Source organism: Musca autumnalis, unplaced genomic scaffold, assembly GCF_047663935.1.
Source record: "Musca autumnalis isolate F117 unplaced genomic scaffold, ASM4766393v1 scaffold_4, whole genome shotgun sequence".
In the NCBI taxonomy this organism is placed as follows: Eukaryota; Metazoa; Arthropoda; class Insecta; order Diptera; family Muscidae; genus Musca; species Musca autumnalis.
Window position 1 is genome coordinate 139,808,640 of NW_027411977.1, and position 27,325 is coordinate 139,835,964.

Sequence of the window (27,325 nt, forward strand, 5' to 3'; positions counted from 1 at the left end):
GTACTCTTTCTCTCATATTTCTTTTGATCATTTATTATTCCCTCCACACAAAATTCGGAAAAAGTGAATTTTAAGAGCTCCTCTTGGATAGTTTTGAATTTTTTTCTGGGGTAATTCCACACTTCCTGAGACAAGGGCCTAAAACCTCCAAAAAACGGCAGCAATTAAAATGGCAAATCCGCAAGATAACTCTCACAGGAAGTTTCTGCTTGCTCCAAACTTTACACATCGTATTATTTCATCTAGTCATGTAACGAATTGGAATATGGACTGATATAGTTAGTCCCGTTCTTTCGGTACCCGTTCCCCTTCTTCCGGTACCTAACACACAAAATTTGGGAAAAAATGCAGTTTAACAGGTCATCCCGGATCGTTTAGAGTTTTTTTTTTCCAAAAATTCGTCTTGCTGGACCTGTTACGACTGCGCAATTTTTTTCGGGGGCAAGTCGATACTTCCTGAGATTATGGGAAAAAAGCCTGACGGTACCAACTAAATTGGGTAGTACGTAAGATAACGATCGAAGGGAGAAGCTGATTTGGTCTTACAGACTTGAATTATGTTCGAATGTTTACTACATCGGAATAATCTTTCGGTTACCTCCCACACAAAATTTAATAATTGAATAATCTTTCAGTTACCTCCCACACAAAATTTGGATTGAGTTCAATTTAAAGACTCGTCTGGGATAGTTTTTAAATTTTTGGCAACATGTTGTGTTTGCGGCCCTAGCTACGACGGTACAATTTTTCGGGGGCAAGTCTATACTTCCTGAGAAATTGGCTCAAAAACTCACCCCTATACACGTCAGAAGTATTGTGTTTACTTCTTTTGTCGGCATAGCAGACTGATACTTTCTTACTAGTTATAAAGCATTTACTTTATTTGAATCAGTTTTGCAACAACAACTACTGTATAAAATGTCATTTTCTATTTATCATGTTTATTTTGCTAAGGTTTTTTTGTACTCTTTCTCTCATCTGTTTTGATCATTCAGTTTTAGCTTTATTATTCTTCTACATTGTGACGTTATTCCTTATTACCCTCAGTCTCATTTGTGGATTCATCCGTCTGTTTGTATATGTATTTGCAAATCGATTGACATTTCGCTTGATCATTGTGCAACATGCTAGATTGAGGATCCTAGAAAGTCTATGCTTCAGCGAGCGAGTATAATACGGGAGAATAGCAGGTGGGTGAGTGAGTTGTAAATCATACAAAACCCTTCAGTTAGTGAAGCTTTGTGCATAGTAGAGTCAAGTTATGTGCTAAGTAAAGTCGTGTACGAATAATACGAATAATAGTTAAGGTAAGACTCGTAATCTAAACGAATCTTCGTTTTATTTAGTACAAATCGTATAGGGGAATGAAACAACGTCTACAGTGAGTTAATTTAAACCTATGCTCTGTACCAGAACCTGCAAAAATCTACTAATTTCTCTATTTTTTTAGATATCAAAAATTAAAAAAATTGTATCGTAGTAAAATTTGTAGAATCTTGCAGGTTCTGGAACAGAGCACTAATTCTGTAACAATACGTTAACATCTAAGTACTCCGGCGATACAAGGAGATCCTATTTTATTGTGCAAAAAAAATCAAATGTTACACTTTTATATCGGGACCCTGTATCATCTGGACCAACGGTGAAACGTTGCATAATGGTTATGTATGTTTGAAATTTAGAAAACATTGCTTTTGAACTAACATAACCACTGTGCAACATTATTTGCATTTATTTCATGCCAAACTTTACGCACAGCTGAGTGGCAGAGGCAGTAACCGCAGTCGTAGCTAGCACTTCAATAGGCAGCATATGAATTCATGCAGAATAAATACTTAACTGTCAGCTTCGACTTTATTGTATTATCTAAACCTATTGGTCGGTCGCTCAGCATAAGAGATACTTTGAAAAGTTATAAAGAAGGTGATATGATGCGTTAAATTTGCAATGAAAAGAATTTACATTTGAAATTAACTTTAAGAGATTATAGTTTATTTCCCGTAAACTGGACAACAACTGGTGGTGGTAAATAATGAAGAAAATGTGTGTATGTGTTGCCAGGGGTAACATGGAACATTTGTACGGGTCATTTAGCCCATAATCTATAAATAAGTTTTATAAATTGTGCAGGTCCATTTATGGTAAAAACAGTGCGATTAATAATTTTTCGCAAATACAAACACATCAATCGAGACACTAAAACTTGCTAATGGCCATTAAGTCAATTTATTAGCCAGCCAGTGGTTAACAGAGAAACACCTTAACATGATTTTTATTTGATAGGCGAGTGACTCCTGTTTTTTCGTGCCAATGGTTGGTTGTTGGTCTTTCATGTGCTTGATCATGTGGTATGGAATGAGGCGATAAAATGCTGCCAGCATTGCTGCATGGGAGGCACATGGCAGCCAGACACAGGCATGTATGTACAAATGTATGTTTGCAATGATTTTGGCTTATGGCCATATTTAGATGTTGGCGTTGCAACAAGTTGGCCTTCATATCTTTATGTCTTGTTGTCGCTATTACTTAATTTTTTTTCTGCATTACAAGTTGTTTATATGATTAAGTATTTGTTTTGGCTACTCTCCTGTGAGTGGGAAAATACAAAAAAAAAAAACATTGGTGAAATATATTTTCAAGCCAATTTATAATTTACGCAGCGTTAACACATCACCCCTTGGAGCGTGATGAAGAGTATTGCAGCAATGCAAGTAACAACATATTGAAAGAAAATTATGATTTTCACTTTTGAAAATCAGAAAATTAAATAATTTCACTACGCATAAACATGACGACAGCATCGGCAGCTGGACAAGCAGGTTCGCCAAAACACCATTTACCTTTCAGAGGTGCGTACATTGCCCGCGGAAATTAATTGTTTGCTTATCCATTAAGTAAAAAATAATAACAACAAAAATGGGTTTGGCTTTAAAACCAACAACAACACCTTTGCGTGGTGTAAAAAACCTTGAATTTGAGACACCAAAATGCATTTGCAATTCTAATACCCCCAACATTGTGGGTTTTGTGGTTGGTTGGCTACATTGTTGGTGATTGGCGTCAACAATTATTGAATATTTTCAATACATGGGAAACTAATTTAAAATTTAAATCAAAACTAATCAAATTTCAAAGAACATTTCAACTAATAAATTATCTCAACTCAGCGTCGTCAAACATATTTTTGTATCAATTAAAAAACTTAATTGACTTCAAATATAATTAAACGGATCTCAAAAGCAAAATCGAAAAAACATGTGATGTCATTGTGTGATCAGTCACAAATGATTTCAATTTGTTCTGTGTTAACTGTACAGACAAAACAAGGTTAAGTTTTCAATATGGCGCTAATCTAATATTTGATCTTTTTATTTCAAAATTGTATATAGAATTTTAACTACAGTAGAATTTGGCAAGGGACCACCCATTTTATTTCAAAGTTCGAATTATTCGAATCGATTTAGCGGTTAGGCTAAAATAATAACAAATAAAAAAACGTGTTTAAGGGACCGGCGGAAGAGTAGGGTAGGGCACCAACACAGGCGTAGACATGTTTTTTGTTTGTTGGGTCGCTACACTGATTTTCAGAATGTCTACACATTTCAATGAAAAAGTATGGTGATTATTTGCACTACAAACCCCAAGTTGATATTGTCCTAGTACATCGCAAAAACATTGGAACATTCTTTCAGGCAGTTTTAGCCTTAAAACAGTGCAAAATTTTCGGAAAATGTCGATTGTACCTCAATATCATTTATCAGCATTTTCCGAAAAATTTGAAGTATCTAAAGGGCAAAACTGCCTGAAGCAGTCTTCCAATGTTTTTGCTATGTACTAGAGAGTTCTTAATTATTGTCTTGACTACAATTTTTGTCTTTGTGTTGGATCGAAAATCTCAATGGTTTGCTAAAATATTCAAAAATCTAGATAAAAAACTTCAAGTCAAAATCTAGGGGCTCTATTTTCACTTCAGACGTATGGTCTAGTAGACTTTTTTAGTCAGTACAATCCCAAGGATCAGAAACTCTAGCCGCCCGTGATGGTGTTCAATGCGCCCCGGCCTAACCTACATCAACTCATACCTCTCTCCATATATAAAAACTTTGTTCACAATAAATAAAAATGTAATTTAGTCTCTTTTGACTTATAACTGATGATGTGATTTTATTTTTAATTTTTTTGTTAAATAAGGTGCCATTAATTACAAAACTAGATTGTACAAATAGGGTCATTACAAATTAACACAAACCGGTCTATAATGACGACATAAATAAAACTGAAAATAAAATTCGTTTTGAGTTTCAACTAAAATCTAGTTTAAGAATATTTTGAAAAGATAAACACTAAAACAAAAAATAAAAACGTAAATATTTAAAAGCCTCGAAGAATAAATTATAATAGGTTTTTAGTTTTCAAGAATAGTAATACAATTAAATTTAAAGCCTTGCCAAACCACAATTGAATGATCGATTACACAGTGTGTGTAATGTATCTGTAACAAAATGATTTCAATGATTTTTTGTTTTCTTGCTAAAAAAGTTTCACAAATAATCACATTTATGAAGGGAAACAAACAAAGCATTGACCTTGACTTTTGTGATTTGAAAAAATGCTGTTTAAAGCACGATTTTGTTTGTGAAGCAAACATTCAAAGTTCCCCCCAAAAATGAAGAAAAAAAAAACATGAAAACTTCAACAACAAAACTTCCGACCTCTTGAAGCAGCATAACAACAAAACAAGCGCTTATTTAATTAATAATTATAGCCTAACCAAAGCATTTATTTAAATAATTCTCACTTAGTGGATTATCGGTGTTTAGTTTGTGTTATCAATGCTTTGCTAAGCAAGTCTAGGCTCTACGTCATCTTTAAAAAAAAACACAAATCAGCTAATTTGTGGTTTTAAAACAGATGGTGCGGAATTTAACAATATAACGGCAAAAAATATTTAAACAATTTGGCAAATTATAAGCAATAAACACAAAATAGGTATATTGGAATAAAATTAACACAAATTAGTTAAACATATTAAATGTTCGTTATTTTAAATTTAGGTTTTTTCTCACAATGAAAATTTGTAAAGATGAACTCAATTCCAATTTTTCTTTTTTTTTTTTTCAAAATATTAAAAATTCCTTTGGGTTTTTTATTGGCAAAACAAATAATGGAAATTTCATGAAAACAATAACATTTTTTATTTATTTTTCTTCACATTCCGCAAAAGACCTTGTCACACTTTCTTCAGTGTATAAATGTAGCTTTTCTGCAAATTTCACTTTTTTATTGCAATTTTTATTCGAATGCATGAAATGTGTTACATATGTATATTTATTTTATATGTTAAGTGGTTTTGAGTCACGCAAATAATTTTGCAACAAAGAACACTAATCAAATAGGGATTAAAATGCATGGGATTTTCTGCATTGATGGTCCTTGACACAAACCTTTTAATACCTGCGAATATTTTGTGAAAATATCAACTTCAGTGGCTTGAAAAAAATAGTTCCCCTCTTAACAGTTTGTTTACATAACCCTGCTTTGTTTACATTACTTGGTAATGGATTGTTTGTATTACTTTGTAATGCATCATTTGGGTCATGTGTCTCACAAATATTTGCTGGTTAAATATAAACTATTTGAATGATTTAAAATGGTTTTCATGGTGGAGAGAATACGGATTTCAGTCCGACTAAATAATTTATCATGTGTGCGTAACATAGTCTTCTTTATTTAAGCAAAATAACTTCTTTGCTAGTGAATCGTTTACCAACCTGCTCTCTTCTTATGGGGCTTATCTTTATCATGCACAGTCTACTTTATTTTATGGTATGCATATTATCTGTATTTATATGATAAATGCTAAAGCATAAGATAATACAAAGAGGTGAAATAATTTGTTTACTACTGCGTCAAAACGCAATGATTGCAGAGCTGATATGAAAATGTTATTTAAATATTTATAAACAGCTTTTCATTTAACATCATCACAATTATGACAGATTCTATGAGTTTTATGGTGTTTAATTATTTTAATCATTTCAGAAATGGAAAAATATATTTGATTCAAATAATGATAAAATAAAAATACTTTATATGTCATATACGATTATGAATTATACACGGAAAATTAGTCACAAAAGTGAAAAATAAATATAATAATTGTTCCACAAACATCCCAGAAGGGACAAGGGAGACTTCTCTCATATCAATGAGTGCACCCCGACTCATATTAGCTCAATAATATGGGACCTACTGTTTATCGCCGAGTCCGAACGGCGTTTCTTAAGACACCACTTGTAGAGAAAAATGGTATTAAGGAAAAATTGTATTGACAAATTTTAAAAAATTCAGAAAAAATTGTAATCGTCCGAATCCCATTACCACATAGGGCTTAAAATTTTTGTAATTGGACGTAGTTTACCATACAATTTTTTTGAAAAAATTGAAGGGTGCAATCATGTTTAAAAATTTATTTTAAATATTAAATCCCGAAAATTGCATTGAAGCCCACTGTGCATTTTTCTTCTAAATATTTCTTTCGATAGCTAATAAAAAAACAAACAAATCAAAAAAAGATGGTCCCATTTGGACCAATATTAAAGAAGTTATGAGTATTTATTTGAACATAGTTCTTTAAAAATGCGATAATTTCAATAGGCGATATCTCTGTACCGTTGGTCAAAAAATAATTTTAAAATATACTAAAATGTTCTGTTGGCTAGGAGCATAAATTGAACCAAAAACAATTGAAATCAAAAATTACTTTTCTCCGAATTGTCCGATTTCACTTGGAATTCCCCATATATATGGTAAAATTCAAATTTCCTTTACAATTCCATCGAGAAAAAAATTAAAAAAATTTTGACAAGCACATTCACGATTTTTGTTACATGGGTTAAGAAAAAAATCGTGGTTTCAAATATGTTCGCGTTCACAAAATTGGATGCTGCGCCCAAAAGTTATGGGGGGTTTTATTCCCTTATAAAGAAAAAATATTTAAAAATTCCCTTTGTGTTGCAATACCAAAATGTATATATAAATCGGTAACAACATTTAATACCTATCCGTAGACGCCTAAATATTAGCTAAATTTATTTTCATTTTCGCGGAAAATCAAAAAATAATGAAGGAATCTTAGAGTAAATTTTATTTATTCTTACTCAAAGTCCATAAAAATCTCTAAAAAATAAACTAAAAATACGTACAGAATCTTGACAATGTCCAGAAAAAAGTGAGACCAAATTTTTATTGATTAGGATTTTAAATTGCATATTGCAGCTACAACAAAAGACAAAAGTTTATTGTTGGAACATTATTTCAAGAATATATTTTTTGGTTTAATACGAAAAATTTGAGAAAATTTTTTGGAGTTATTCTACTATTTCGCTAAATTTCCTAACAAAACCTGAATTATTTTGCTAAAACCTCTTCAAGGAAAATAGTTTATCATCGTGAAAGTATATTTGCATAGTGTGATAAGCAATATAATTAGGAAATAGTGATATTGATATAACAATCAAAGAAAAAACATAAAAGTTAAAAACCGTATAACGCGCGAAATAGTTAAAATCAGTTGAGGCGCATGTGCTTTTCGCATAGAGCGAGTGCATCTCTATCAATATGTTTGCATTTTTCCATGTTTCATTTAACCGCAAAAGTGTGCCATCAGTTGCATCTTACTACACCAAAATGCTTCATGTGGGTAAAAATAACGCGATGTTCATATGATTATAAGGCGCATCCGATTTCAGTGACCCCCTGTTAAAAATACGTCAATAAGACAAATTTTATACAGATTCGTCAAGAACCGCGGATGTGCTACCTGATTCTATTTTTGGTTAAATACGAATACTACTCCCGAATCTCTGAAATTCATGACACACCTTTTTGACAAATATTATAATCGTGTATAAAGGATTCCATTTATGTAAAAAAAATTAAGGGCAATCGCGGTTAAGTATGCGCATTAGTCAAAATAAAATTTTGCTTATTTTCCTATTTTCAGGGTATCTATATCAGCGGTTTCAGTGGATGGATTCGATCGCGGTAGGGCTCAGTGAATCCGGCGCGGAAAAAAACTAAAATCACGCGGGGTTCAAGGGTACCTGAGTCATAGTTGTAAATTTTGAAGCCAAAAAATAGGTTTTTAAAGAAAAATTACGCACCAAAAATTCGACTTTGGACTCCTATTACTAGGGAGCTGTGGGGAGCACACTCATGAGATATACATCAAACGACGTGGAATCACGAGTTCTACTATCCAATAAATAGATTAGGTCATTATCTGGTTGCGCCCTCCAATTATAAGAACAATTCAAAAAACCCCGATTTCAAAACTTCAAAATGTCAGCATCGATTTAAGAGGGATGCACTGTATATATCGAGAAGTCACACATTAGCATCATGTTGCCCAAGGGGTATTCTTCAATCCTTTCTTTGAGCTCAGGTCTGAATTTTCCCTCGTTTGACCAGAAATCAAGAAAAAACACAAAAAAGCTTGCTAACTTCAACACATTTTTACCCATTTTTTTATATTACCACCAACGCAGCTTCCACGAAAATTATTTGTTATGGTCCATATTATAAGATTGTGGCTAAAACACTTCAGTTCATGTAAATATATTCATATTTTATAAAATATATTAACAGTTCGCGACTTATTAAATGGTGAACCTTAACTTCAACGATTGTAAAACATTTTTGAATATTACCATATATATATATCCAGTTTTGATGAAATTTGAACTATGTGACGGAATTTGGTCTACAAATAAATGTGAAAAATTATATCGAAATCTGTTCTGATTTGCATTTAGCTCCCACATATATTTTACATATTCACAGTGGTGTACGGTATTATATAGTCGGTCAAAATTCTGGAAATTTTGCACGGATAGAGATATTTTCACATTTTTTTATTCGACAGATAACACTTTCAGCTTTCCGATGCATCAAAAGCGAAATTTCTAGTAGTTTCAGAGGAAGTCAAAATTTCGAATTTTTTAATATTTTGTATCAAACTATGAGCGTTTTTGAGATTTTCATATGTTCCAATCTATGAAAAAATAAAAAAAAACTGTATGTTTAAAAAAAATTAACATTTTATTTTTAAAAAATTTTAAATTTGTTCAAAAATTAAAAAATAGTTCTCGGGTTTTCATGAAACGCATATAACTCATATTCAATAAATTTAAAAAAAGTGTTAAAAAGACGTAGCGGGACGGGTACAAAAGTATATATGGGCTGAAAGAGGACACTCTCAGGTATCTCTCTTCGAAAACGGAACTTTGTTCCATGATGTTCCCTAAAAGTTTTGGTACACTAAAGTTGGAATTTCACTAAAATTTAGTATCTGAGGAAAAATAAAATAGCTCACTTCGTTAAACGCTACGGTTATTTATTACAAAAGTTATTAAAACAACAATCCTACCTACCTAACAAAAAGCAATGAACACAATATCTATTATAGTTTCCGAGAAATAGATATTTCTTTCTTCAGAAATTTGCAGAAATTAAGTATTTTCCAAAATTGTGAAAAATGGTCGTCTTTAGGAGCACGTCGCGCCCACACCTTATAATATTTTAACCTAATTTTACGGTTTCCTTAGTTTCAATATGTTTACTATCGAATCCCATATAGAAATTGACAATCGGGGTTTTTGGTTCGATTCTTGAAACATTGTACATCGTAAAATTTTTCCTTTTTTTCTGTATTTGGTCTAAAATTTATTGATTGATCGAAATAAAAATTGCATATATAGTTTAACATCTTTCTGTAGGCCTATTCTGTAACTTTTATCGATTGAAAAGTTGTTAAAATTTCCTTTATTTTTGTAACAACTACAAAACAAGCAAATGAAATTGTTGTAAAATAAACAATGAGTAAAGTTGTTAAAAAGTTACTGAATAGGGGGGCTGGTTAAGCCAGGTCAAGCATTTCCTCCCGAAAAATATGAGACGCTTATTCCCAAAATGAAAATAATATAAAATCATAAATAAAATTGTAAATATTTAATTTCCATCATTTACGACACTTTCTCCACTGGGTTTGGCAGTTTACATGAGCTTGAGCAACCTTTAATTAATTTTCTTAGTTGTTGTAATCCAATCCCCACGGTTGCTATTGGAATGTGCATTTATTTCTTTAAAAATAACTTCGATAGTCAACCATACATAAATTGACAAATTACAGTTAATTTCATTCATTAAATGGCATTGTTTATTGGAAAAAATAACCAACCAAAAACAACAACAACGACATTAAGTAAGCGACACTAATTATAGTAACTTCCAATTACAGTGGTATAAATCGACAAACGACTTGGGAATGTCAAGCCATAAAATATGGTTGAGGGGGACACAAAATGCATGACCATAGGCATGTGTCACATAGTCACAAATGTCAGTCAGGCAACATTAACAAATAACGGTTAAAATAACAAATACGTCACAATAGTTTATGGGCAGTGCCAAGGGGCTATTTTTTGTTCAAACTATAATGTCAACCAAATAAAGAGAAAGAAATACTCGTACACGCACACACCCGCCGCATTGATTGTTGACCCATGACAATAAATAATGAATTTGAAACCAATATGAAAACAAAGGTCTGGTTAACTCGTTCATTCCAATTAGGTATGTTTGCATTCGGGTAATGAAATGTTGTGTTAAACGTCATATTACGTCGATAAATCAAAATAAAAAGACAATAATGAATTTAGGTTTCCTGTTCAGTTGAAAAAAGTCGGCATGCCAAATTTAGGACGAGTTTAATTTTTCAATAGGCTACTACAATTAATTAACCTGAATACTTTTTGACTAAATTACAAGTTGTTAGTCATTTTCCCCTTTACCGAAACATAGCTGAGTGCCACGGAACACGTCCACAGGTCCAAATTTTGGACCGAATCGGCTGATCCGTTCGAGAGTTATCGAAACAGACATACATACATACGAAGAAAGTGTGCTCAGGTTATGGAAAAATGCAATGACGACGATGTCGCAAATCCAATCTTAGAAGACGAATTTACATGGTTTTTCAAAAGTCCGCCCTTTGGCTACGCCCTTGGTTGGATCATATCAAGTTTAGACCGGGCAATTGACCAGATCTTCACCTTGATGCAAATTCTAGAGTAGACTCAAGAAAAACAGATCGATGCAAACATCTTACCTATGATGCATTTGGTATTCAGCTAACTTCATACGTTTTATATGAGGTCCTCAGTTAAAATAGAAAGGAGTCTATCCGAACAGTTTAGTAGCAAACGAGGTTTCCTGTGATTTTTTCTAAATCTTTCTGGATAAGGTTATGCCAAATATGGAAGTGAATAAAAATACCACAATACACAAAGTCGAAGGTTACACGCTTATGCCGCAATATTGCAGCTGGCTTTCTTGCTGCTCTTCATTTTTGATAAAAGAATAAAAAAGGCCGAGCCAATTTCGAACTAGGTTAACCTCTTCTTTTTTATTGCTTTATCAGAAATCCAAAAAAGCCAGTCACTTATTTACGTAGGCCTTTACGGATACCAATAAGTGAAAAAAGAATCTTCTCAAGTGCCGCGATAAGACCAAGCTCAGGTATCAACGCGCAAGATAATCCAAATGTGGAAATTGAAAAATACAATTTCCAGTTTTGATGGCTTAATTCGGCATGTTTTATGTCTTAATAAAGATATTACGAAATTTAAATAACACCTGATACCAGAAATTTCCAAATAATTTACTGAAAAACAAGTACTTAAAAATACAAAAAAAAAGTTACCTGGCATTGAAGCGGAACGGGAAGTTGTTGCTGATGAATTCGTCGTGCTCGAAGACCAAAGACATTCGGCGAGTTCAGTTTGAACGGCAACATCAAGTTTAAGTACCATTTTTGTTGTTTTGTTTTAATTATTTTTCTTTTTTGCTTACAAAATTATTACTGAGATTTTTATGCGTTTTTCACGTTTAAATATTTTAATAATAAAAACACCTGATAAGTAGTGGCTGTGAATGCAATTTAACCACAATTTTTCAGCTAAAATTACTAGAAAATATCAAAGCAAAAATATGAAAAACATGGAATATGAACACTGAAATGTGGTTTAATTTTAATGTTTTTTATTTATTTTTATTTTGTTTTTGTGTTTAATTTTGTATACACGCACAACACACCGACCGGTCTTTTCGAAAAATACTAGAGGAGATAATTTAACACTCGAGGTAAAATGTTCACATCATTATGCACGAGGCTGCACAACAACTAAACAACAATAACACAGGATGACAGACATGTGCTAGCAGCAGCAGTTGCATTTATTATTCAAGGCGAGAGAGAGAAGCTTTTCGATTTTCTAATTACAATTCTGTGGCAATATTTGAGAGATATTTTCTATTCTATTATTATGAGAGATGTTGCATTTTGTATGCGACTGAGAGAGATAGTTGTTACATTGAGAGAAAGTCAAAATTACAAAGCAAAAGAAGAAAACGAAAAAAATGAGTTCAAGTTGGGAACATTGACCCATATTTCTAGACAATTACCTTCTCCTCTGCCACCCCCAAAATCAGATGAACAACCCCAGACACGTGTCTTGTTGTTGCTATTGCAACAAGAGACACAAAAAGAATAATGTTTTTTTGTGGAGGAATTTATTTCACCTTCTTTTGGTGGTTTCACCCTCATCTATCCATCCTCCCCCAAAATGTTTTTGAAGTGTGAGGAAAAACAGACACTTGTAAATGAAATTTCTATAACAAATAGAACAAATTGTGAATAATAATAAAATCGAATAAAAATACAACAACAGTTGTTGTTGTCTATTTAGTAAAGTACTCTTATTTTGGGATTACTTATGTTTTTTTTGAGGTGAATTCTTATCATCTGTTTTTTCAATTGCTCTACACTATGCTGCAGAGATCTTTGGGAGATGTTGCAATGTGAAATTTTGCAACACCAGTGTTGAATTTTAAAGGTTTCAGATAAATATTTATTTATTACACAGAAATTTTGGGATGCATTCAAAACAATTTGGATTGTATCTCTCTCTTCATCTATAGGAATTTTCTCTGTAGAATCTAAAAATTTTATTATTATTTTTTTTTTTAATGATAAAAAATAAAATTGCGGAACTACTCTCAAACATATACCTAATTTGTGCGGATTTTTTTTTTTTTTTTTTTTTTTTTGGAACGCTTTTTGACAAAATAATGCCTTAACTTGAATATTCTTGCACGTAAAGGAAGAAGAGCCAATGCCTGTAGATGAGTGTAATTTTGTACTCGTTTCTTCAATGAAAAGTTTTATTTGTTTGTCATAGATTAGTGTCAGAGTCTCATGCCAAACAAAAAATATATTTGTCATCAATGAGATGCTCAATGGAGTGATGAAATCATCACACTAATATGTGAGTACGGACAATAAAATATTAAATGTTTATTAACAATTATTTTTTACAGTAAATAAAAAAATAATTAATTTCAAATAAATTATTTATGAGATTAGACAAAAAAAGAAAATTGTCATTGTAATTCCCATCACATAAAATGACATTGGCGACTTTCTCTCTCTCAGTTTCTTTTTGGGGAATTTCTCTCTCATGCTTTTTCTTTATGGCAACTGTTGGCATCCCCCTTTTTATTGCAGCACATTCCTAGAAACATTTTCTTAAACCACCACTTTTCTAGATTTATTTTTAATTCTTTACAAGTTACACTTAGAACTTTACCACTTATTTTATAAATATCACAGATATTTCCAGGAATTTCTTTAAGTAACTAAGGGTATATTTGTTGTTGTTACAAATTCAATTTCATTATTCGTTTCATTCTTGAGATTCTTTGGTGGAGTGGGGGTTGTTTGGAGTAATAAGAATTCTAATAATTCATCCGCAATACGTCATTTTATGACCGTTACACATTTTATTTCGAATTCGGAGGCAACAGTTAAATCATATTCTACCAAACCGAAAGCAACCGTCGTCTTTGCGTGTTGTTTTATTACTGAAATTCAACGAGAAAACAGAAAAAGTTTTGTTGTTCCACCATTGCCAGCAGCAGCAAACAATGCTCGACAGTTTGTTGGCACGGGAAACCCGAACAGCACCGCACAGGCCCACAGCCAAAGAAGAGTATCAAGAGTAGAAGTGGTGGTAGTCATAGAAATAAATGATTTTGCACGTTGTGCTTTAAGCGACGCAGTAGGTAACTATTTCTTAAATGCTGGTCATTGCTAATGACACATGAAGGGAGCTGAGCTTAAATACATTAGCTCAAAATAGGTATAATGGGGTTCTAGAAAATTTAATTCTTTTCTCCAAGAAAAATTGTTATGTGTTTTCCATATGGTGGGTGGCATAGGAATTGGAAATTTCCTTTTACCTACCTTTTTAGTCATTCATTTCTCAATGAAATCCATAAATTGTATCATCTTATTTGCCTTCAACAACAACAAACGATTACTAATTACTAAAACAACACCAACAACGTCTGACCTCTACTACGTCATCTAACCAAAAATATTTTAAATACCTAACGCAAAAATAAAACAACAACAAAAAAAAACAGACAAAAAGAGTCAAGACAAAAACAATCAAGAATGACGACAACAACCAATATTGGGGAAAGCATTTAAAATAATTCAGTGACTTCAGACAGCAGCAGTATCGAACAAAAAAATACACACAATAAAACTTGGACGAGAATCAAACAACAGAAAAAACACGTTGTTTAACTTTGGTAAGCTTTTTGTTTAAAACTACCGCCAAAAGTCCCCCAAATACATTAATCAAGTTCAACTTGAAACATTCGAAACAGTAAAAGAGAAAACAGACTACATTTTCTACAAAATATTAAGAGAAATAAACCCCAACAAAATGGGGCTAGTAACTAGTTAACACAACACAAAGAGTGGGGGTTACATAGTTCCCCATCTCTTGTTTTCATATAACAAAAAGAGAAAATACATTTAAAAATGACAATGGACAATAACAACAGATTTTCTACAAAAGATTAAGAGAAACAAATACCCCCAAACAATATTTGGGGCTATTAAAACCAATACAATGCGGTTTACAACAGTGGAACTCACAATATTTATTTTTTAATAAACAATGAGAATATCGAGCCCTTCCCGCGAAAAAGATGTAAGCGACATTTTTTCGATTTTCGTTTTTTTGCGGAAATCTATGAAGAATATTCCAACACACCATCTCCCAAATTTTTAGAACTCAGCCATGTACCGTTACGAAATTAGAGCAAAAACAATTTTGATGTAAGCGCCATTTTTGCTTTTTGTGTACATTTGTTTGTGACAGCGAATTGTCGCTTACATCAAATTGCACATTTACATACCATGTCGTTATTCAACTATATTACAAGAAATACGTTTTAATCTTATAATTCTTCGAATAAATACTTGCTATAAAATTAGTGTGCTTTGTTTTTAAATTGTAGATAAGAACTACTGTAAAAATGATTTGTTTCAAATAATTTTTTTTGATGTAACCGCCACTTCTCAAAGTAAAAGCCTGATTGCGTGACAGCGAAAAAGATGTAAGCGACACAAACTACCGTTATATTGAAAATATTCCAGATTTTTTTTAGTTTTTCAGTAAATAGGATTTAATAACAGAATTATACGAAATTTGAATAAACAATTTTGGTTATATCAAAAGTTATTCAATAAAAACCGTCTCCTGTAAAATTAGCTTTTTGTCGCTTACACCTTTTTCGCGGGAAGGGCTCGATATGTGCAATTAATTTTTACGAAAACAAAAAAAATTGAAGCATGTCTGTTTCAAAAATGGTACAATCCCCATCTCTTGTTTCCACATAATGGAAAGAGCTCCACTCAACTAAAATAAATAACAATGTAACCATAACAGAAATCTGTTATCCGTAACAGAAATGTACAAAAAAGCTTAATTTAACGTTTATTTATGCTAACAGCAAATAAAAGCTTATTTCAAATCAATTATTTTTGATGGGAAAGAAGGTTTGTCTTAGTTGTTTTAAGATTTTCATTAAGATTTCGTATACAAAAGCGACGTAAACACAAACGTTAATGGAACATATTTAACGCTTTTGCTTATATTTCAAATTTATTTAAATTTCTTTGTTTCTACTAATGTTGATTTTGCGTTTCAAATCTTTTGAGGTATGCCGCTAAGTGCACACAAATATTAAATATGTTTTCTTATACATTAGCACAGGTCGAAGGAAATAAAAATAAATAAATAAATTGGACCGCATTTCATTCATATTTATGAAATATTTTGTGCATATGCAAAAAATATCACACGTTTCTATTAGAAATGCGCCAGGTGGGCCAAAATATAAAATAAAATTTGAAACATTAGTACAGTATTAACGGCATATAAAATAATTCGAATTAATTAGTCAGAACCAAATAACGGTACATTTAAAATGCATAATTTTAACAATGTACGATGACGTTTTTTAGTTGTAGCATTGCGATAGACGTGTGCATTATGTGAATATGTTGTTAAAGAATCGTGTCTATTTTCGATATATCGTTAATGGTATTTAATTCAATGAAATAGTTTTATGGGTTTAGGTATGGAAAACCGCCGAGTTACGCTTCATTTCCTTTTTTATTTTTTATATAAAAATCAGGGCAATCATTAGAGTTGGGTAATCTAGTTCCTAGTTCCTTGTACTAGTTCCAAAACGTATGAGTAACATCATGAAATATAACGTGTGATAGTAAGTATACGCAGTTTGTTCAAAGAAAAAATGTGGGCCATTGGAACTGCGAAGTGAACTATATAGTTCCATATAGTTCCTTTGGCACAACTCTAGCAATCATGAATAAAAAATCCGTGCGGAATTTTTCCCTTTCCTCAATTTCATAATTTTTTATTTCCATATTTATTTGTTTCCTGTGACTTTTTGCAATTTTTGATTTTTTACCATTTTCACGGAAAAATAATTTGAAAATTTTCGTATATTAATAATATTTTTTTAATGTATTTTTCACTTGGTCAGCCCACATTAATGTTACAAACAAATATATATTTATTGTTTCTTTCTGTTATGATGTGAATAGCGCATTTAATATTTTTTATTTGAAATATATTTGCAAAATGACGTAAAGTTGTTGTCATATTCGAAAACATTATTTAGTTTGCCAAGTTCACGAATATGTACATTTATATAAACAAATCTGAAGGTCAAGTTATGTGCTTTTTTGTATGATTTAAACTGACAACATTTTTATTTTGTCCCCAAAGTGAATTTTTTGTTTCGTTCAGCATTGAATTAACGAAAGATGTAAAATCGTACATACCGATACTGATCATGGCTATTTTAACGATTTTGCCTAATCAACTGAAATGGTGTAGAAGGTTAGACGAAACCAATATATTAGAGTTGAGCAATCTCGTTCGTCGCTCACTGTCCTCGTTCAAAAACGTATGAGTAACGCCATACAAACCAACAGTGAAATTAAGTATACGCCATACAAACTACCGGAATCCATTGAACGAGATGGTGAACTGAATCGTTCAATTAAACGAGATATTGGCACAACTCCACAACATACCCGAAAGTCATATTCTCATTTCAAAGTACAAATGGGAAATTTTTAAAATCGACTTTTACCCCCGAATATTTTTCACTGCCTATAGATTCGGTGCCAGGCACTGAAAATAACACATGCAATTTTGTTTATCTTTTAGAAGGGCTGTCTTTCTCCCTTCATACCCCTAGGCTCAAAACATTTTCATAAAAATTTTCATAGTCTGGCACAAGACTTATTTATTTACGAATTTTATTTATCTTGTAATTACAATTTTCCATTGGAAATTCGAACTTTTTTATTTGTAAATCGAATTTTTTACATTTGAAACTTGAATTTTTATTTGAAATTAACAATTGAATTAACAATTTGAATGAACAAATTCGATTTACAAATGAAATAATTCAAATTAAATAATTCTAATTACAAATGAATAAATTCGAAATTTATTTGGAATACTCAAATTACAAGTGAAATATTCCGAATTTGAGATTAAATAATCAAATTACAACTGAAATTCCTCGAATTACATGAAAAAATAGTGTAGACAGTGGGCTTGAAAATTGAAAAAAAAATGTAGCCAACACCCGTTTTCAAAACTTGGATGAATAAGAGAAATGCTAATAAATTAGCGCCTATTTAAAGCAATGCCTATTTGGGACGAGGATCGTTTCCGTTACAGTCGATCAGATTGATCTGTAGCAGCAAGGTTACAAACAACGGGCTCTGGGAGGGGGAAGGCTCAGGATTTTTATTGGCCGGCTGCGACAAAAATTAGTATCTTCGTATAGTTGGCAAATCTTGTGGAAGAGTTTTAAACACATTTAAAGGTTGTCAATGATCATTCGATCGGAGTTGATAAATAGTGGACAAAAAGAGATAAAGAAGTTTTAGTCGACTTTGTCAACCGACATAATGAAAAGAAACAAACCCAATGTGGATTGTTTTTCAAAACCATTACTGTTGTAATGAGTACTGCGACAATATCCGAAATAAAGTCTAAAATTTATCCGCAATCAGGCCTCAAACTGTTCTTAAGCCTAAATGTTTGAAATTTTGTAGAGGAGAAGTGGGGGACCTTTTGACCATCTTTTTATGTAAGTTTAGAACTGATCTTCTACGATGTGCAAGGATTAGATCAAATCAAGAACTCGCTTCAAGAGCCATTTTAGTTTATCCTTAGTAATTATCCTAGGAAGTATAGACTTGCACTGTAGTAAAATGAGCCGCGAGGAAAATACGCTGTAAAAATATCAAAAGCATTCTAGGTATGTCCCTAACCTGCACATTTGTGAACAATTTTAAAATTGTGTGTGGGAGGTACCAGAAAGAGTGGACCGATATAGTCTATATTCGTTTATGTTCGAAAGTGTGAAAGAAATATTACCATTCGTAAAGTTTGGATCAATGTCAATCACTTCTTTCGTGTCCATCAGGCATTTTAGTTTGTCATCGTGGATTTTCTTTAGAGATTTTGACCATTATGGCAAGAAGCACGGACCACAAGAAGTAATTTCGGTAAAAATAGGCAAACGACTCTCAAACAGCCCTTAAACTGCACTTAAGTAAAAATGTTGAACTTTTGTGAGGGAGGTACTCGTAGATGTTTTCAATAAAGAACTTTTTGTAAGTTGATGTACCGATGCCATTATTGTGCGCACAATTTTAGCAAAAAATTGTGAAATTTTGTTGGGGAGCTACCCGTAGGAGTGGATCAATATGGCCCATCTTCGAACTAGATGTAACTTTGGACAAAATATTACGAGAATCAAATTTTGGAACAAATTGGGTGATCCGTTTGAGAGTTATCGTGCGGTCCAGACAGATGGACGGAGATGGTTATATCGACTCCAAATTGACAAAAGTTTACTTCTATCAAAATGTCCCCGATTTCCCAGCCCGGTGTATTGTACGATAGCACTTATAGTTTATATACAAGTGGATACAGGGTTGCAATATTTGGGAAATGCATTCTAATATTAGTCAAGTGTTTCTGCCACCGATGATACAATTGATTCTGTCTGGCTGAATGCAAAGATTGTTAATTAAAAATGTCATTAACATCGTTTTAAGTCACAAAGATAACACAACAGAAGAATTAAACTGGAGAAGGTTAAGCATTTCCTTATAACCACTTTCTTTTATCTTCATAATTATAAAATTGTTTATTTTCATTTTCTTCTAGTCATTGCAATCAATGAAGTATGTAGGAGAATGAAGCTTGGGGGAACCCTTTACCTTAAACTCTCTTTCCACAAGTAAAATCGCCTATATTTCTAAATCCAAACCGTTCGGATTACCAACAAACTTCTCTTATTGTAAATATATGATTAATTTTTTATTCAATCAAGGAAAAATATTTCTTCAATAACAGGAGTTTGGTAGTAATTCTAACAAATTCGGTTTCGAATAGTCTTAGAGAGTCACGGCAGCGGGTTTTTTTCGTACCGGATTGACCCGGAACCTCCGGCTGCCAATCGAGCATCAAACCTGTGCTTCACGTAGGTTTCTATGCTACTACAACAACAACATAAGCTTAGAAATCATTAAATCTATTTCGGATCATAACCGGTTAATTTGTAAATTTGTTTGGCTTTACAATTGTTTGGTTCAAATATTTTATATTCCATTCCTATATGTAGAGATTTTGACAGACAAACGTTCACAGATTTTATACATGCTCTGTTCCAGAACATGGAAAAAGCTATTATTTTCTACTACGATAACATTTTTTCCTTTATGCTATCGAAAAAATAGTAAAAATTAGTAGATTCTTGCAGTTCTGGAACAGACCAACAATTATAAAAATAAATTGAGTTCTGAATACAGACATTTGTACGAATAGACAAATAAAATCATTTTCTTGAACCTGATTCTATTTACATTTCATATTTTCCATTATAAAATTGCATTTTCAGAAAAGATATGTATTTTCAAAAAAAGAAAAAAAAAATACGACTTTACTTACTGCTGATGTCGAGGTAAATATTGCACAGTGCAATTTACATTCGACAATAGTAGTATAGTAAGAATATTACTTTTAAGAAAAATCTGGTAAAAAATATTTTTAAGCAAGTACTTTCCTTGATGATGCAATTTTATTGGAAGTATGAAAATAAGTAATGAGAACAAACATCACAAATTTTGATCTCAGTCTCCAAAAATATTATATCAATACAATTAAATTATAAATTTACTACAGACATATACGTACATAAATATTATATTCAACTACAATACAATGTGAGCCCATTACCTTTCTCTCTAACACTAACAAAACACAAGATTATTAGTTTGTTTCTAAAAAGAATCTACCAAAACTATGAATATAAAATAAATTTAGACGAAATTAACCAAACATTAACAACATTGTTAAAAAAAAAAAAAAAAAAAAAACATATACTACCAAACATAAAAGGCAAAGATGATTTATTATTATTTCCCTATGGAAATGCATTAAAATAAAAATTCGTTGATATTTGTACGATTTTTTGGTAAGTGAATGCAATAATTTATTTATTTATGACTTAATAATACTAATTGATAATAATATGATGTTAATTATTTAAGTTTTATAAACAATTAAGAAATGGAAATACTTTTAATGAAAAATATGTTAAAGCTTTTGTCAAATTCAAAATAGATTATATGAATATGTATTAATAATAGTTAATAAACAATAATTAAAGCCATTGCAGAAAAAATCACAAAAAATTCAATTTCTTTGATATATAACAAATGCAATTTGTAAATATGTATATATAGGTAGGTACTCAATTCCGTTATAATAAACTACGTAAATATTCTAAAGCTTTTTCAATTTGCGTCAAATGACAATTGGCCAATTCATAAAGTTGTCGCAGGGTATTGAGAAAAAACTTATACAATGTAAAATGCTCTAAGAAATTGCTCACATCCAATATGAAATCTATGACACGGGCTATAAACCGGGTAATGGGCGCACATTGGCAATTGAGATGCATGTAAACGGTCAACTCACCTTTAGATTGGGTAACACATTGTGCGGACAATACCGAACTGGAGGGACCTTTTAAAACCGATTCTAAACAGCGTATATTATCACGGCAAGTATTGATAATTTCAGTCTATGGAACGAGAAAAAAGTGGATAAATAAGAGAACTTTCTAGATATTAGCTGAACTTACATAATCTTCCGGTCTCAAGAGATGACAACGTATTTTCAAGGCCTTAGTGTCATCCAAACGATTTTGTGATTGCTGCAATAAATTGCGTATTTCCTTTTCATCATCGCTATCGTCACCGGACGATGAAGAGGTGGCTGGTATCAATTTTATACATTTTTCCAAATTACGTGATGAACGTCTACGTTCGTCGGCTTTGCGACGTCTCTGTGAAGTATCACTTTCTGATGTACGTCTCAGCGATTGTGCCGAATGACTCATACCGAATTCCAATTTACGTGTGGCCGAATCTAATTTATGTTGTTGGAAATTGAAACGTTCCGAATTTTTCGGTGTCAATGCCTGTGTGGACGAAGAGAGTTGGGCAATTGTGGGACTCTTGGGATTTGGATAGTCCAAAGATTCTAGACAAAAAATGGAAAGAAAAATGAAATCATTAGAAACATAAGTTTGAGGAAATGCTAAAGAAAGAGTTAATAAAACCTGGCTAAATGTCAGATTAGAATACCTGTAAATCTTCTAACATGTGGAAAATCTTGGAAATATGTTAAATCGAGTGGTATAGTTTGGGGAAACTTAAATGTTAGGAACTTACGATAGCAAGATAATACATCATTTCGGACGCAGACGTAAACGTATTTTGATACGATGCAATTATATGGGCTTATAAATGTGGACATATGCTAACTATCTTTGAAAAGAAGGATTTTTACCCACTGAAAATCCAAAATTGCAAACATTAGTCAAATCGTTTCAAATGTATGAGGTTAAAGCTTAAACCCTTGTTTGAAAAGTGAAAACTCAAATTTTAATACAAGCTCAGATCACTCAATATGCTGCTCAATAACATCCAACCTAGATCTTGAACTTAAAAGATGCCAATATAGTTAACTTTTTTCAAATAAGTCTTTATGCCGCTGGGAGCTCAAAATTTCCATTAACAGTAAAATCGTTAGCAAATATTGACTTGCAAATAGGATTCCCAACATCTTAAAACGTTTCGAACGCTGGAGAGGGCGATTTTTACGAAAATTCCAAATTTAAAGATATCGCTAAATCTTGTCTAAGGCGCCAAAATTGGATGGTGAAGTCATATGAAGAATGTCCTAAAGTGGGTATCTGTTGTGAACTTATTTTGCAACGATCTACAGAAAAGGTATTTGAAGTAGAAACCTTTAAAAATCCACAAATCGGCTTTTCATATGAGATTAAAAAAAGCGCTTCTAAACTTTCGTTTTTTATAATATGAAATTACCCCAATTTCACAATTTACTTTGAAAAGATTTTATATACACTTTTGATAACTATTGACCCTTTTCTCATTGAGAAGATACAAAAAGTTTATTTTTATAAAATGCATTTTTATCTATGAAATTTGGGAGCTAAGCCACGGTGTAATGTAGGTAAATTCTTGTCTTTATGGCTCGTTCTTATCTTATTTTTTTTCTTTAATTTTTATTACTACAAAACGTTTCTCTTCATTAACACACCGCCTCTATAACTTTCTTTTGCCTTCACTTCACACACGCACACACAACTGCACTAATATTTTTCACTTAATTTTTGCATTTTTTCAACATTTTCCTCATCTAGTTTTGATAAATTTCTTCACATGTTGTAGTGGTGGTGACCAATTACCTTGACAAGATTTACGTCTGATCTCTAGATTTTTGCGACGTCGCTCATATTCCAATTCAAGTGCTCTACGTCGTCTGGCATGATCCACACTACTGACAATTGTGTCTTGGGTTATGACAATTTTCGTTTCATTTTGTTGCAGTGAATCCATGCGCGGTGGTGAGAGTGAATCCAAATTGTTGGCAGCCGACAATGAAGAGCAACAATCCGATTGTGAGTCAATGAAATTGCTGTAAAAGCAAACCAAGAAATTTTAATTTAATATTAATTCAAACAAAAATTGTAAATTATATCACAATGACAAAAAGCGATCTTCCTGTCTGCAACAAGTGTTGTGGTCAGACCGACTACTTACCGATAATCATCACCAAATTCCAATAATTTGCGTGCAGCATCCGAATCAAAACCTTCGGAATAATTTTCGGAATTATATTTCTCTTGATAATTATCCCAGGCTGTCTCCGAGAAACTGCTATGGTGATCTTCAGTGCCCGTTGTATATTCTAAAGTAAATAAAAAAAAAAACAAAACGAGAGAGGGAAAATTATTATAATAAAATTATTATATATATTGAGGAATGTTCTATTATGTACAGAGAGTGCCAGAGAGGCGGAAAAGGGGTGTAGAACAACAGGAAAAATATCTCATGCACTACACACAGAGGAAAGTTTCAAATTCAAATGTTTTTACTTTTTTAGATATACACAAATGGCTTTTCGCGGAATATAAACATTGGCAAAAAGTTCTAAAAGTTTAGCATGCTGTGGAAATACAGTAGTACAGGGTTCGGATATCAATGTTTATATGTACATACGTACATTGGGCGTTGTCTATGAAGAGGCGAACAAATTTTAATTTAATTGCGAATATTTTACGATCAAGTAATAACAATTAGACTATAGGAGGAATTGTTTGTTTACATTAAAAAAACTACTTTTAACCGGTCAATGTACTTTATATAATAGAGTGGCACGATATAACCAAGTGAGCTACAGAAACAAACATAATTATTCTAATAAGGATAGCAATTTAATGAAAGAAGCTACGAAAACATGGAAGGTATACAACTATCCTTTTTCAAGTGTTTCATGGCCGAAACATTCAGAAAATGGGGATAGCATCTTCCTGAAAAGTTTTTTGCCCCCGAAGAAAAATGTGATGTTGTCTTGTCTGAAAAACTAACCCAGGAATTCAGTCACATTTCCCGTGTATATGCCAGTACCATTGATGTGATCGAGCGAATACGTGATATTCATATAGCATACTTTTTGGCGTTAAAAAGCTATGGAATGTCAAAATAGTAGTAAATAGTGGATTACCGGGTTTTGACAAACGGGAGGCGACTACGTTAATGTTATATTCATATAGCATACTTTTAGGCGTTAAAAAAGCTATGGAATGTCAAAATAGTAGTAAATAGTGGATTACCGGGTTTCGACAAACGGGAGGTCGAGTATTTAAAGATAGTAAAAAGAATCATCAAAAACAAACCATATATGGGATGACGTTCCGAATACAACTTTTTCACTCCTGTAGTGCGATTCTCTAACACATTTTTTTGAGTTACCGACAAAAATCGGTAAAAATAAAATGCTTATAAATTCGGTAATTAACGATATTTTTCGGTAAGTTAGCGAACAAGAGAAAGTAGTCGTAAAGTTCTATCGATAGCAACAGTGTTGTCAACTTTTATTTGAGCTTTTCATTCATAATTTTGCGTTTTAATTTTACCGACATTTGTCGTTAACTCAAAAAATGAGTTAGAGAATCGCACTACTGACGTCATTAAAAAGTTTTCGGCTAATTATAAAATTATATTTTCTTTTTAAAAAATTCCTTAATTTTTTATACCCTGTCCGTCCGTCTGGTTGGAGAGCACGAAAAGTCTCGAACGCACAGTGGATCCACCCATTGACCAAAAATAAAAAATGAATGTCAAAATTTTGGTACAACATTTGGCAAATCTGACAGCTATGACATGGACCTTTTTAAAAATATATTAGTTTTTGTTTCATTCGAACGCGATCTGCTTAAGAATAGCTTCAAAAGTCGGAACATTTGACTAATATTTTTTTGTTGTGAGTACAACCTATATTTTAAGTGCAAGTAATTATATTCAAAATATCGCGAAACTAATACGTATACCAAAATATTATAGTGGATTTTGAAGGAGGAGGTAATAGCTTAATTTTCATTAAAAAGTAGTGTTTTAGCGTGTTGTGGAATTCTAGTTAGCTGCATATTTTCTTAGTGTATTTTGTAATGCCAATACTTAAATTTGACCTAAGGTTTTAGCCATGATGCCCACCAGTGCCCACTTCGGGAATAATTTTCTAAAGTAGGTCATGGGTTTAAGATTATTCAGTATTAAAATCAGCTGCCATCTAGTGTCACACTATAAATGGTGGGTCGCTGACTAAAGCTGCGCTAGAATAGGGTTTCTGTGGATATATTAGCGTATAACTCTGTTATCTGACCACCTACATTAACACAATTGGCATCAGTCGCAAGATGAAGAAATCTTCTTCCAAATTTGTTGTACGTTGGCGTTGCAATAAGAACGCTATAAGACCTCTAAATTGGTTGGATTTTATGTTGTTTTGGAGATTGTTTGTTTCCCCAAGCCTATTTTTGCATCATAAGATAATCGGAACCTTTGTTCATGTCATTTTGTATTAACAGCATAAAACAATTCTTACCCTATACCCCCTCCAGAAGAAAAATGGGGGAGAATGTAACGCCCGTGGTTTCTTAAAACACTCTACGCAGCAGCACAAAGCTGTACCCGGCGCATTGGCTTGATTTTTACACTCAAAATATCTTTGGACACTTTCTCCATATAAGTGGATCCACTGTGGAACGGATCAAACGATTTGGTCCTCGTAATATGTTTTACCACTCTTAGATTAAGTTCGAATATCACACCTTCCAGAAGCTCCGCAACGAAATTTTTCACAATAATGGGGCGCACGACAAACTTTTGGCCGAATCAATTGATTTGGTTCAAAAATATCTTTCTCGTAATATTTCTTCAGACATTATTGATCAGATTTAAAATCTATCTACACAAATGTTCAAACATTTTCGCACAAGTGCAGTTTGAGGGAATATTTTGCATCAGATTGTTCTTGTGGACCCTATTACAACGGTACATTTTTTCGAAGGCAAGTCCATACTTCCTGACATAATTGTCCGAAACCTCAAAAAAAAAAAACACCTGCGGACACCAAGTAAAATTACTGATGATAACGATTACTTATGAACTAAATATACGATTGGGCGGAAACTTTGCTCATCGGACAACACTTTCGGGTACCTCTCTCACAAAAGTTCAAAGTTTTTGCTTAAGTGTAGTTTAAGGGCTGTTCGAGGATCGCTTTGAAATTTTTAACGACCACAAAGAGGTCCCATTTACCGCGACATAATGTGTTTTGTGGGCAATTCTTCCATGCTTTCAGATATTATGGTCCAAGCTCTAAAAATTCTATGGGGATCAACTTAAATGTCTGATGAGAACGATAATCGAAAGTAGTGGTTGACATTGCTCCAATTTTTACACACCCTAATATTTTTCTCAAACGTACATGAAGTTCAGAGACGGTCAATATCAGACAACACCTCACGTGCCTCTTTCACAAAAGTTTAAAATTTTGCTTAAATGCAGTTTAAGCACATTTCGAGGATTTTGAAATTTTCATTAAAGGTGTCCATTAGGGTTATGACTTTTTTACAACCTCATATCACTGTATCATGGTGTGATAAGTTTTGCCATAAGATTACATAAAATCTTAATTATAAGGTGATTCGGTGAAAAAACCTCACGCACAAAATGATTTTAAAATTTGAATTTATCAAAAAATAAAGGACAACTTTTTGAAGTCACTGGAAACAAATATATAATTGAAAATAAACTTTAGAGAGATAATTAAAATGACATACAATTATTTCTTACTATTTTTCTTCAATTCTGAGAATCGTAAAAATGTCGTAAACGCTTTTATTC

General features: G+C 32.4%; 1 protein-coding gene and 1 long non-coding RNA gene across 24 annotated transcripts in view; both read right to left on the reverse strand.

Annotated features, from left to right (window-relative positions):
- The window catches only part of klar (klarsicht), a 648,847-nt gene that overhangs the window by 14,179 nt on the left and 607,343 nt on the right, over positions 1–27,325 (reverse strand). For 17 of the 23 annotated variants that reach the window (XM_073982967.1, XM_073982966.1, XM_073982965.1 and 14 more), the window contains 4 exons: positions 23,678–23,825; positions 23,323–23,552; positions 21,688–22,088; positions 21,522–21,627 (listed from right to left, as the gene is read on the reverse strand). In XM_073982967.1, coding sequence (XP_073839068.1) covers positions 21,522–21,627; positions 21,688–22,088; positions 23,323–23,552; positions 23,678–23,825 — 885 coding nt within the window. Of the gene's footprint in view, positions 1–11,764; positions 12,029–12,149; positions 12,251–13,709; positions 14,117–21,521; positions 21,628–21,687; positions 22,089–23,322; positions 23,553–23,677; positions 23,826–27,325 lie in introns of those variants that run through there. The other 6 variants (XM_073982983.1, XM_073982988.1, XM_073982989.1 and 3 more) reach the window with 6 other exon arrangements.
- Positions 15,576–20,725, reverse strand: LOC141402171 (uncharacterized). Its single transcript, XR_012412548.1, has 2 exons — positions 16,915–20,725; positions 15,576–15,706 (listed from the first exon to the last, which is right to left on the reverse strand). It is a non-coding gene; the product is annotated as an uncharacterized lncRNA (long non-coding RNA).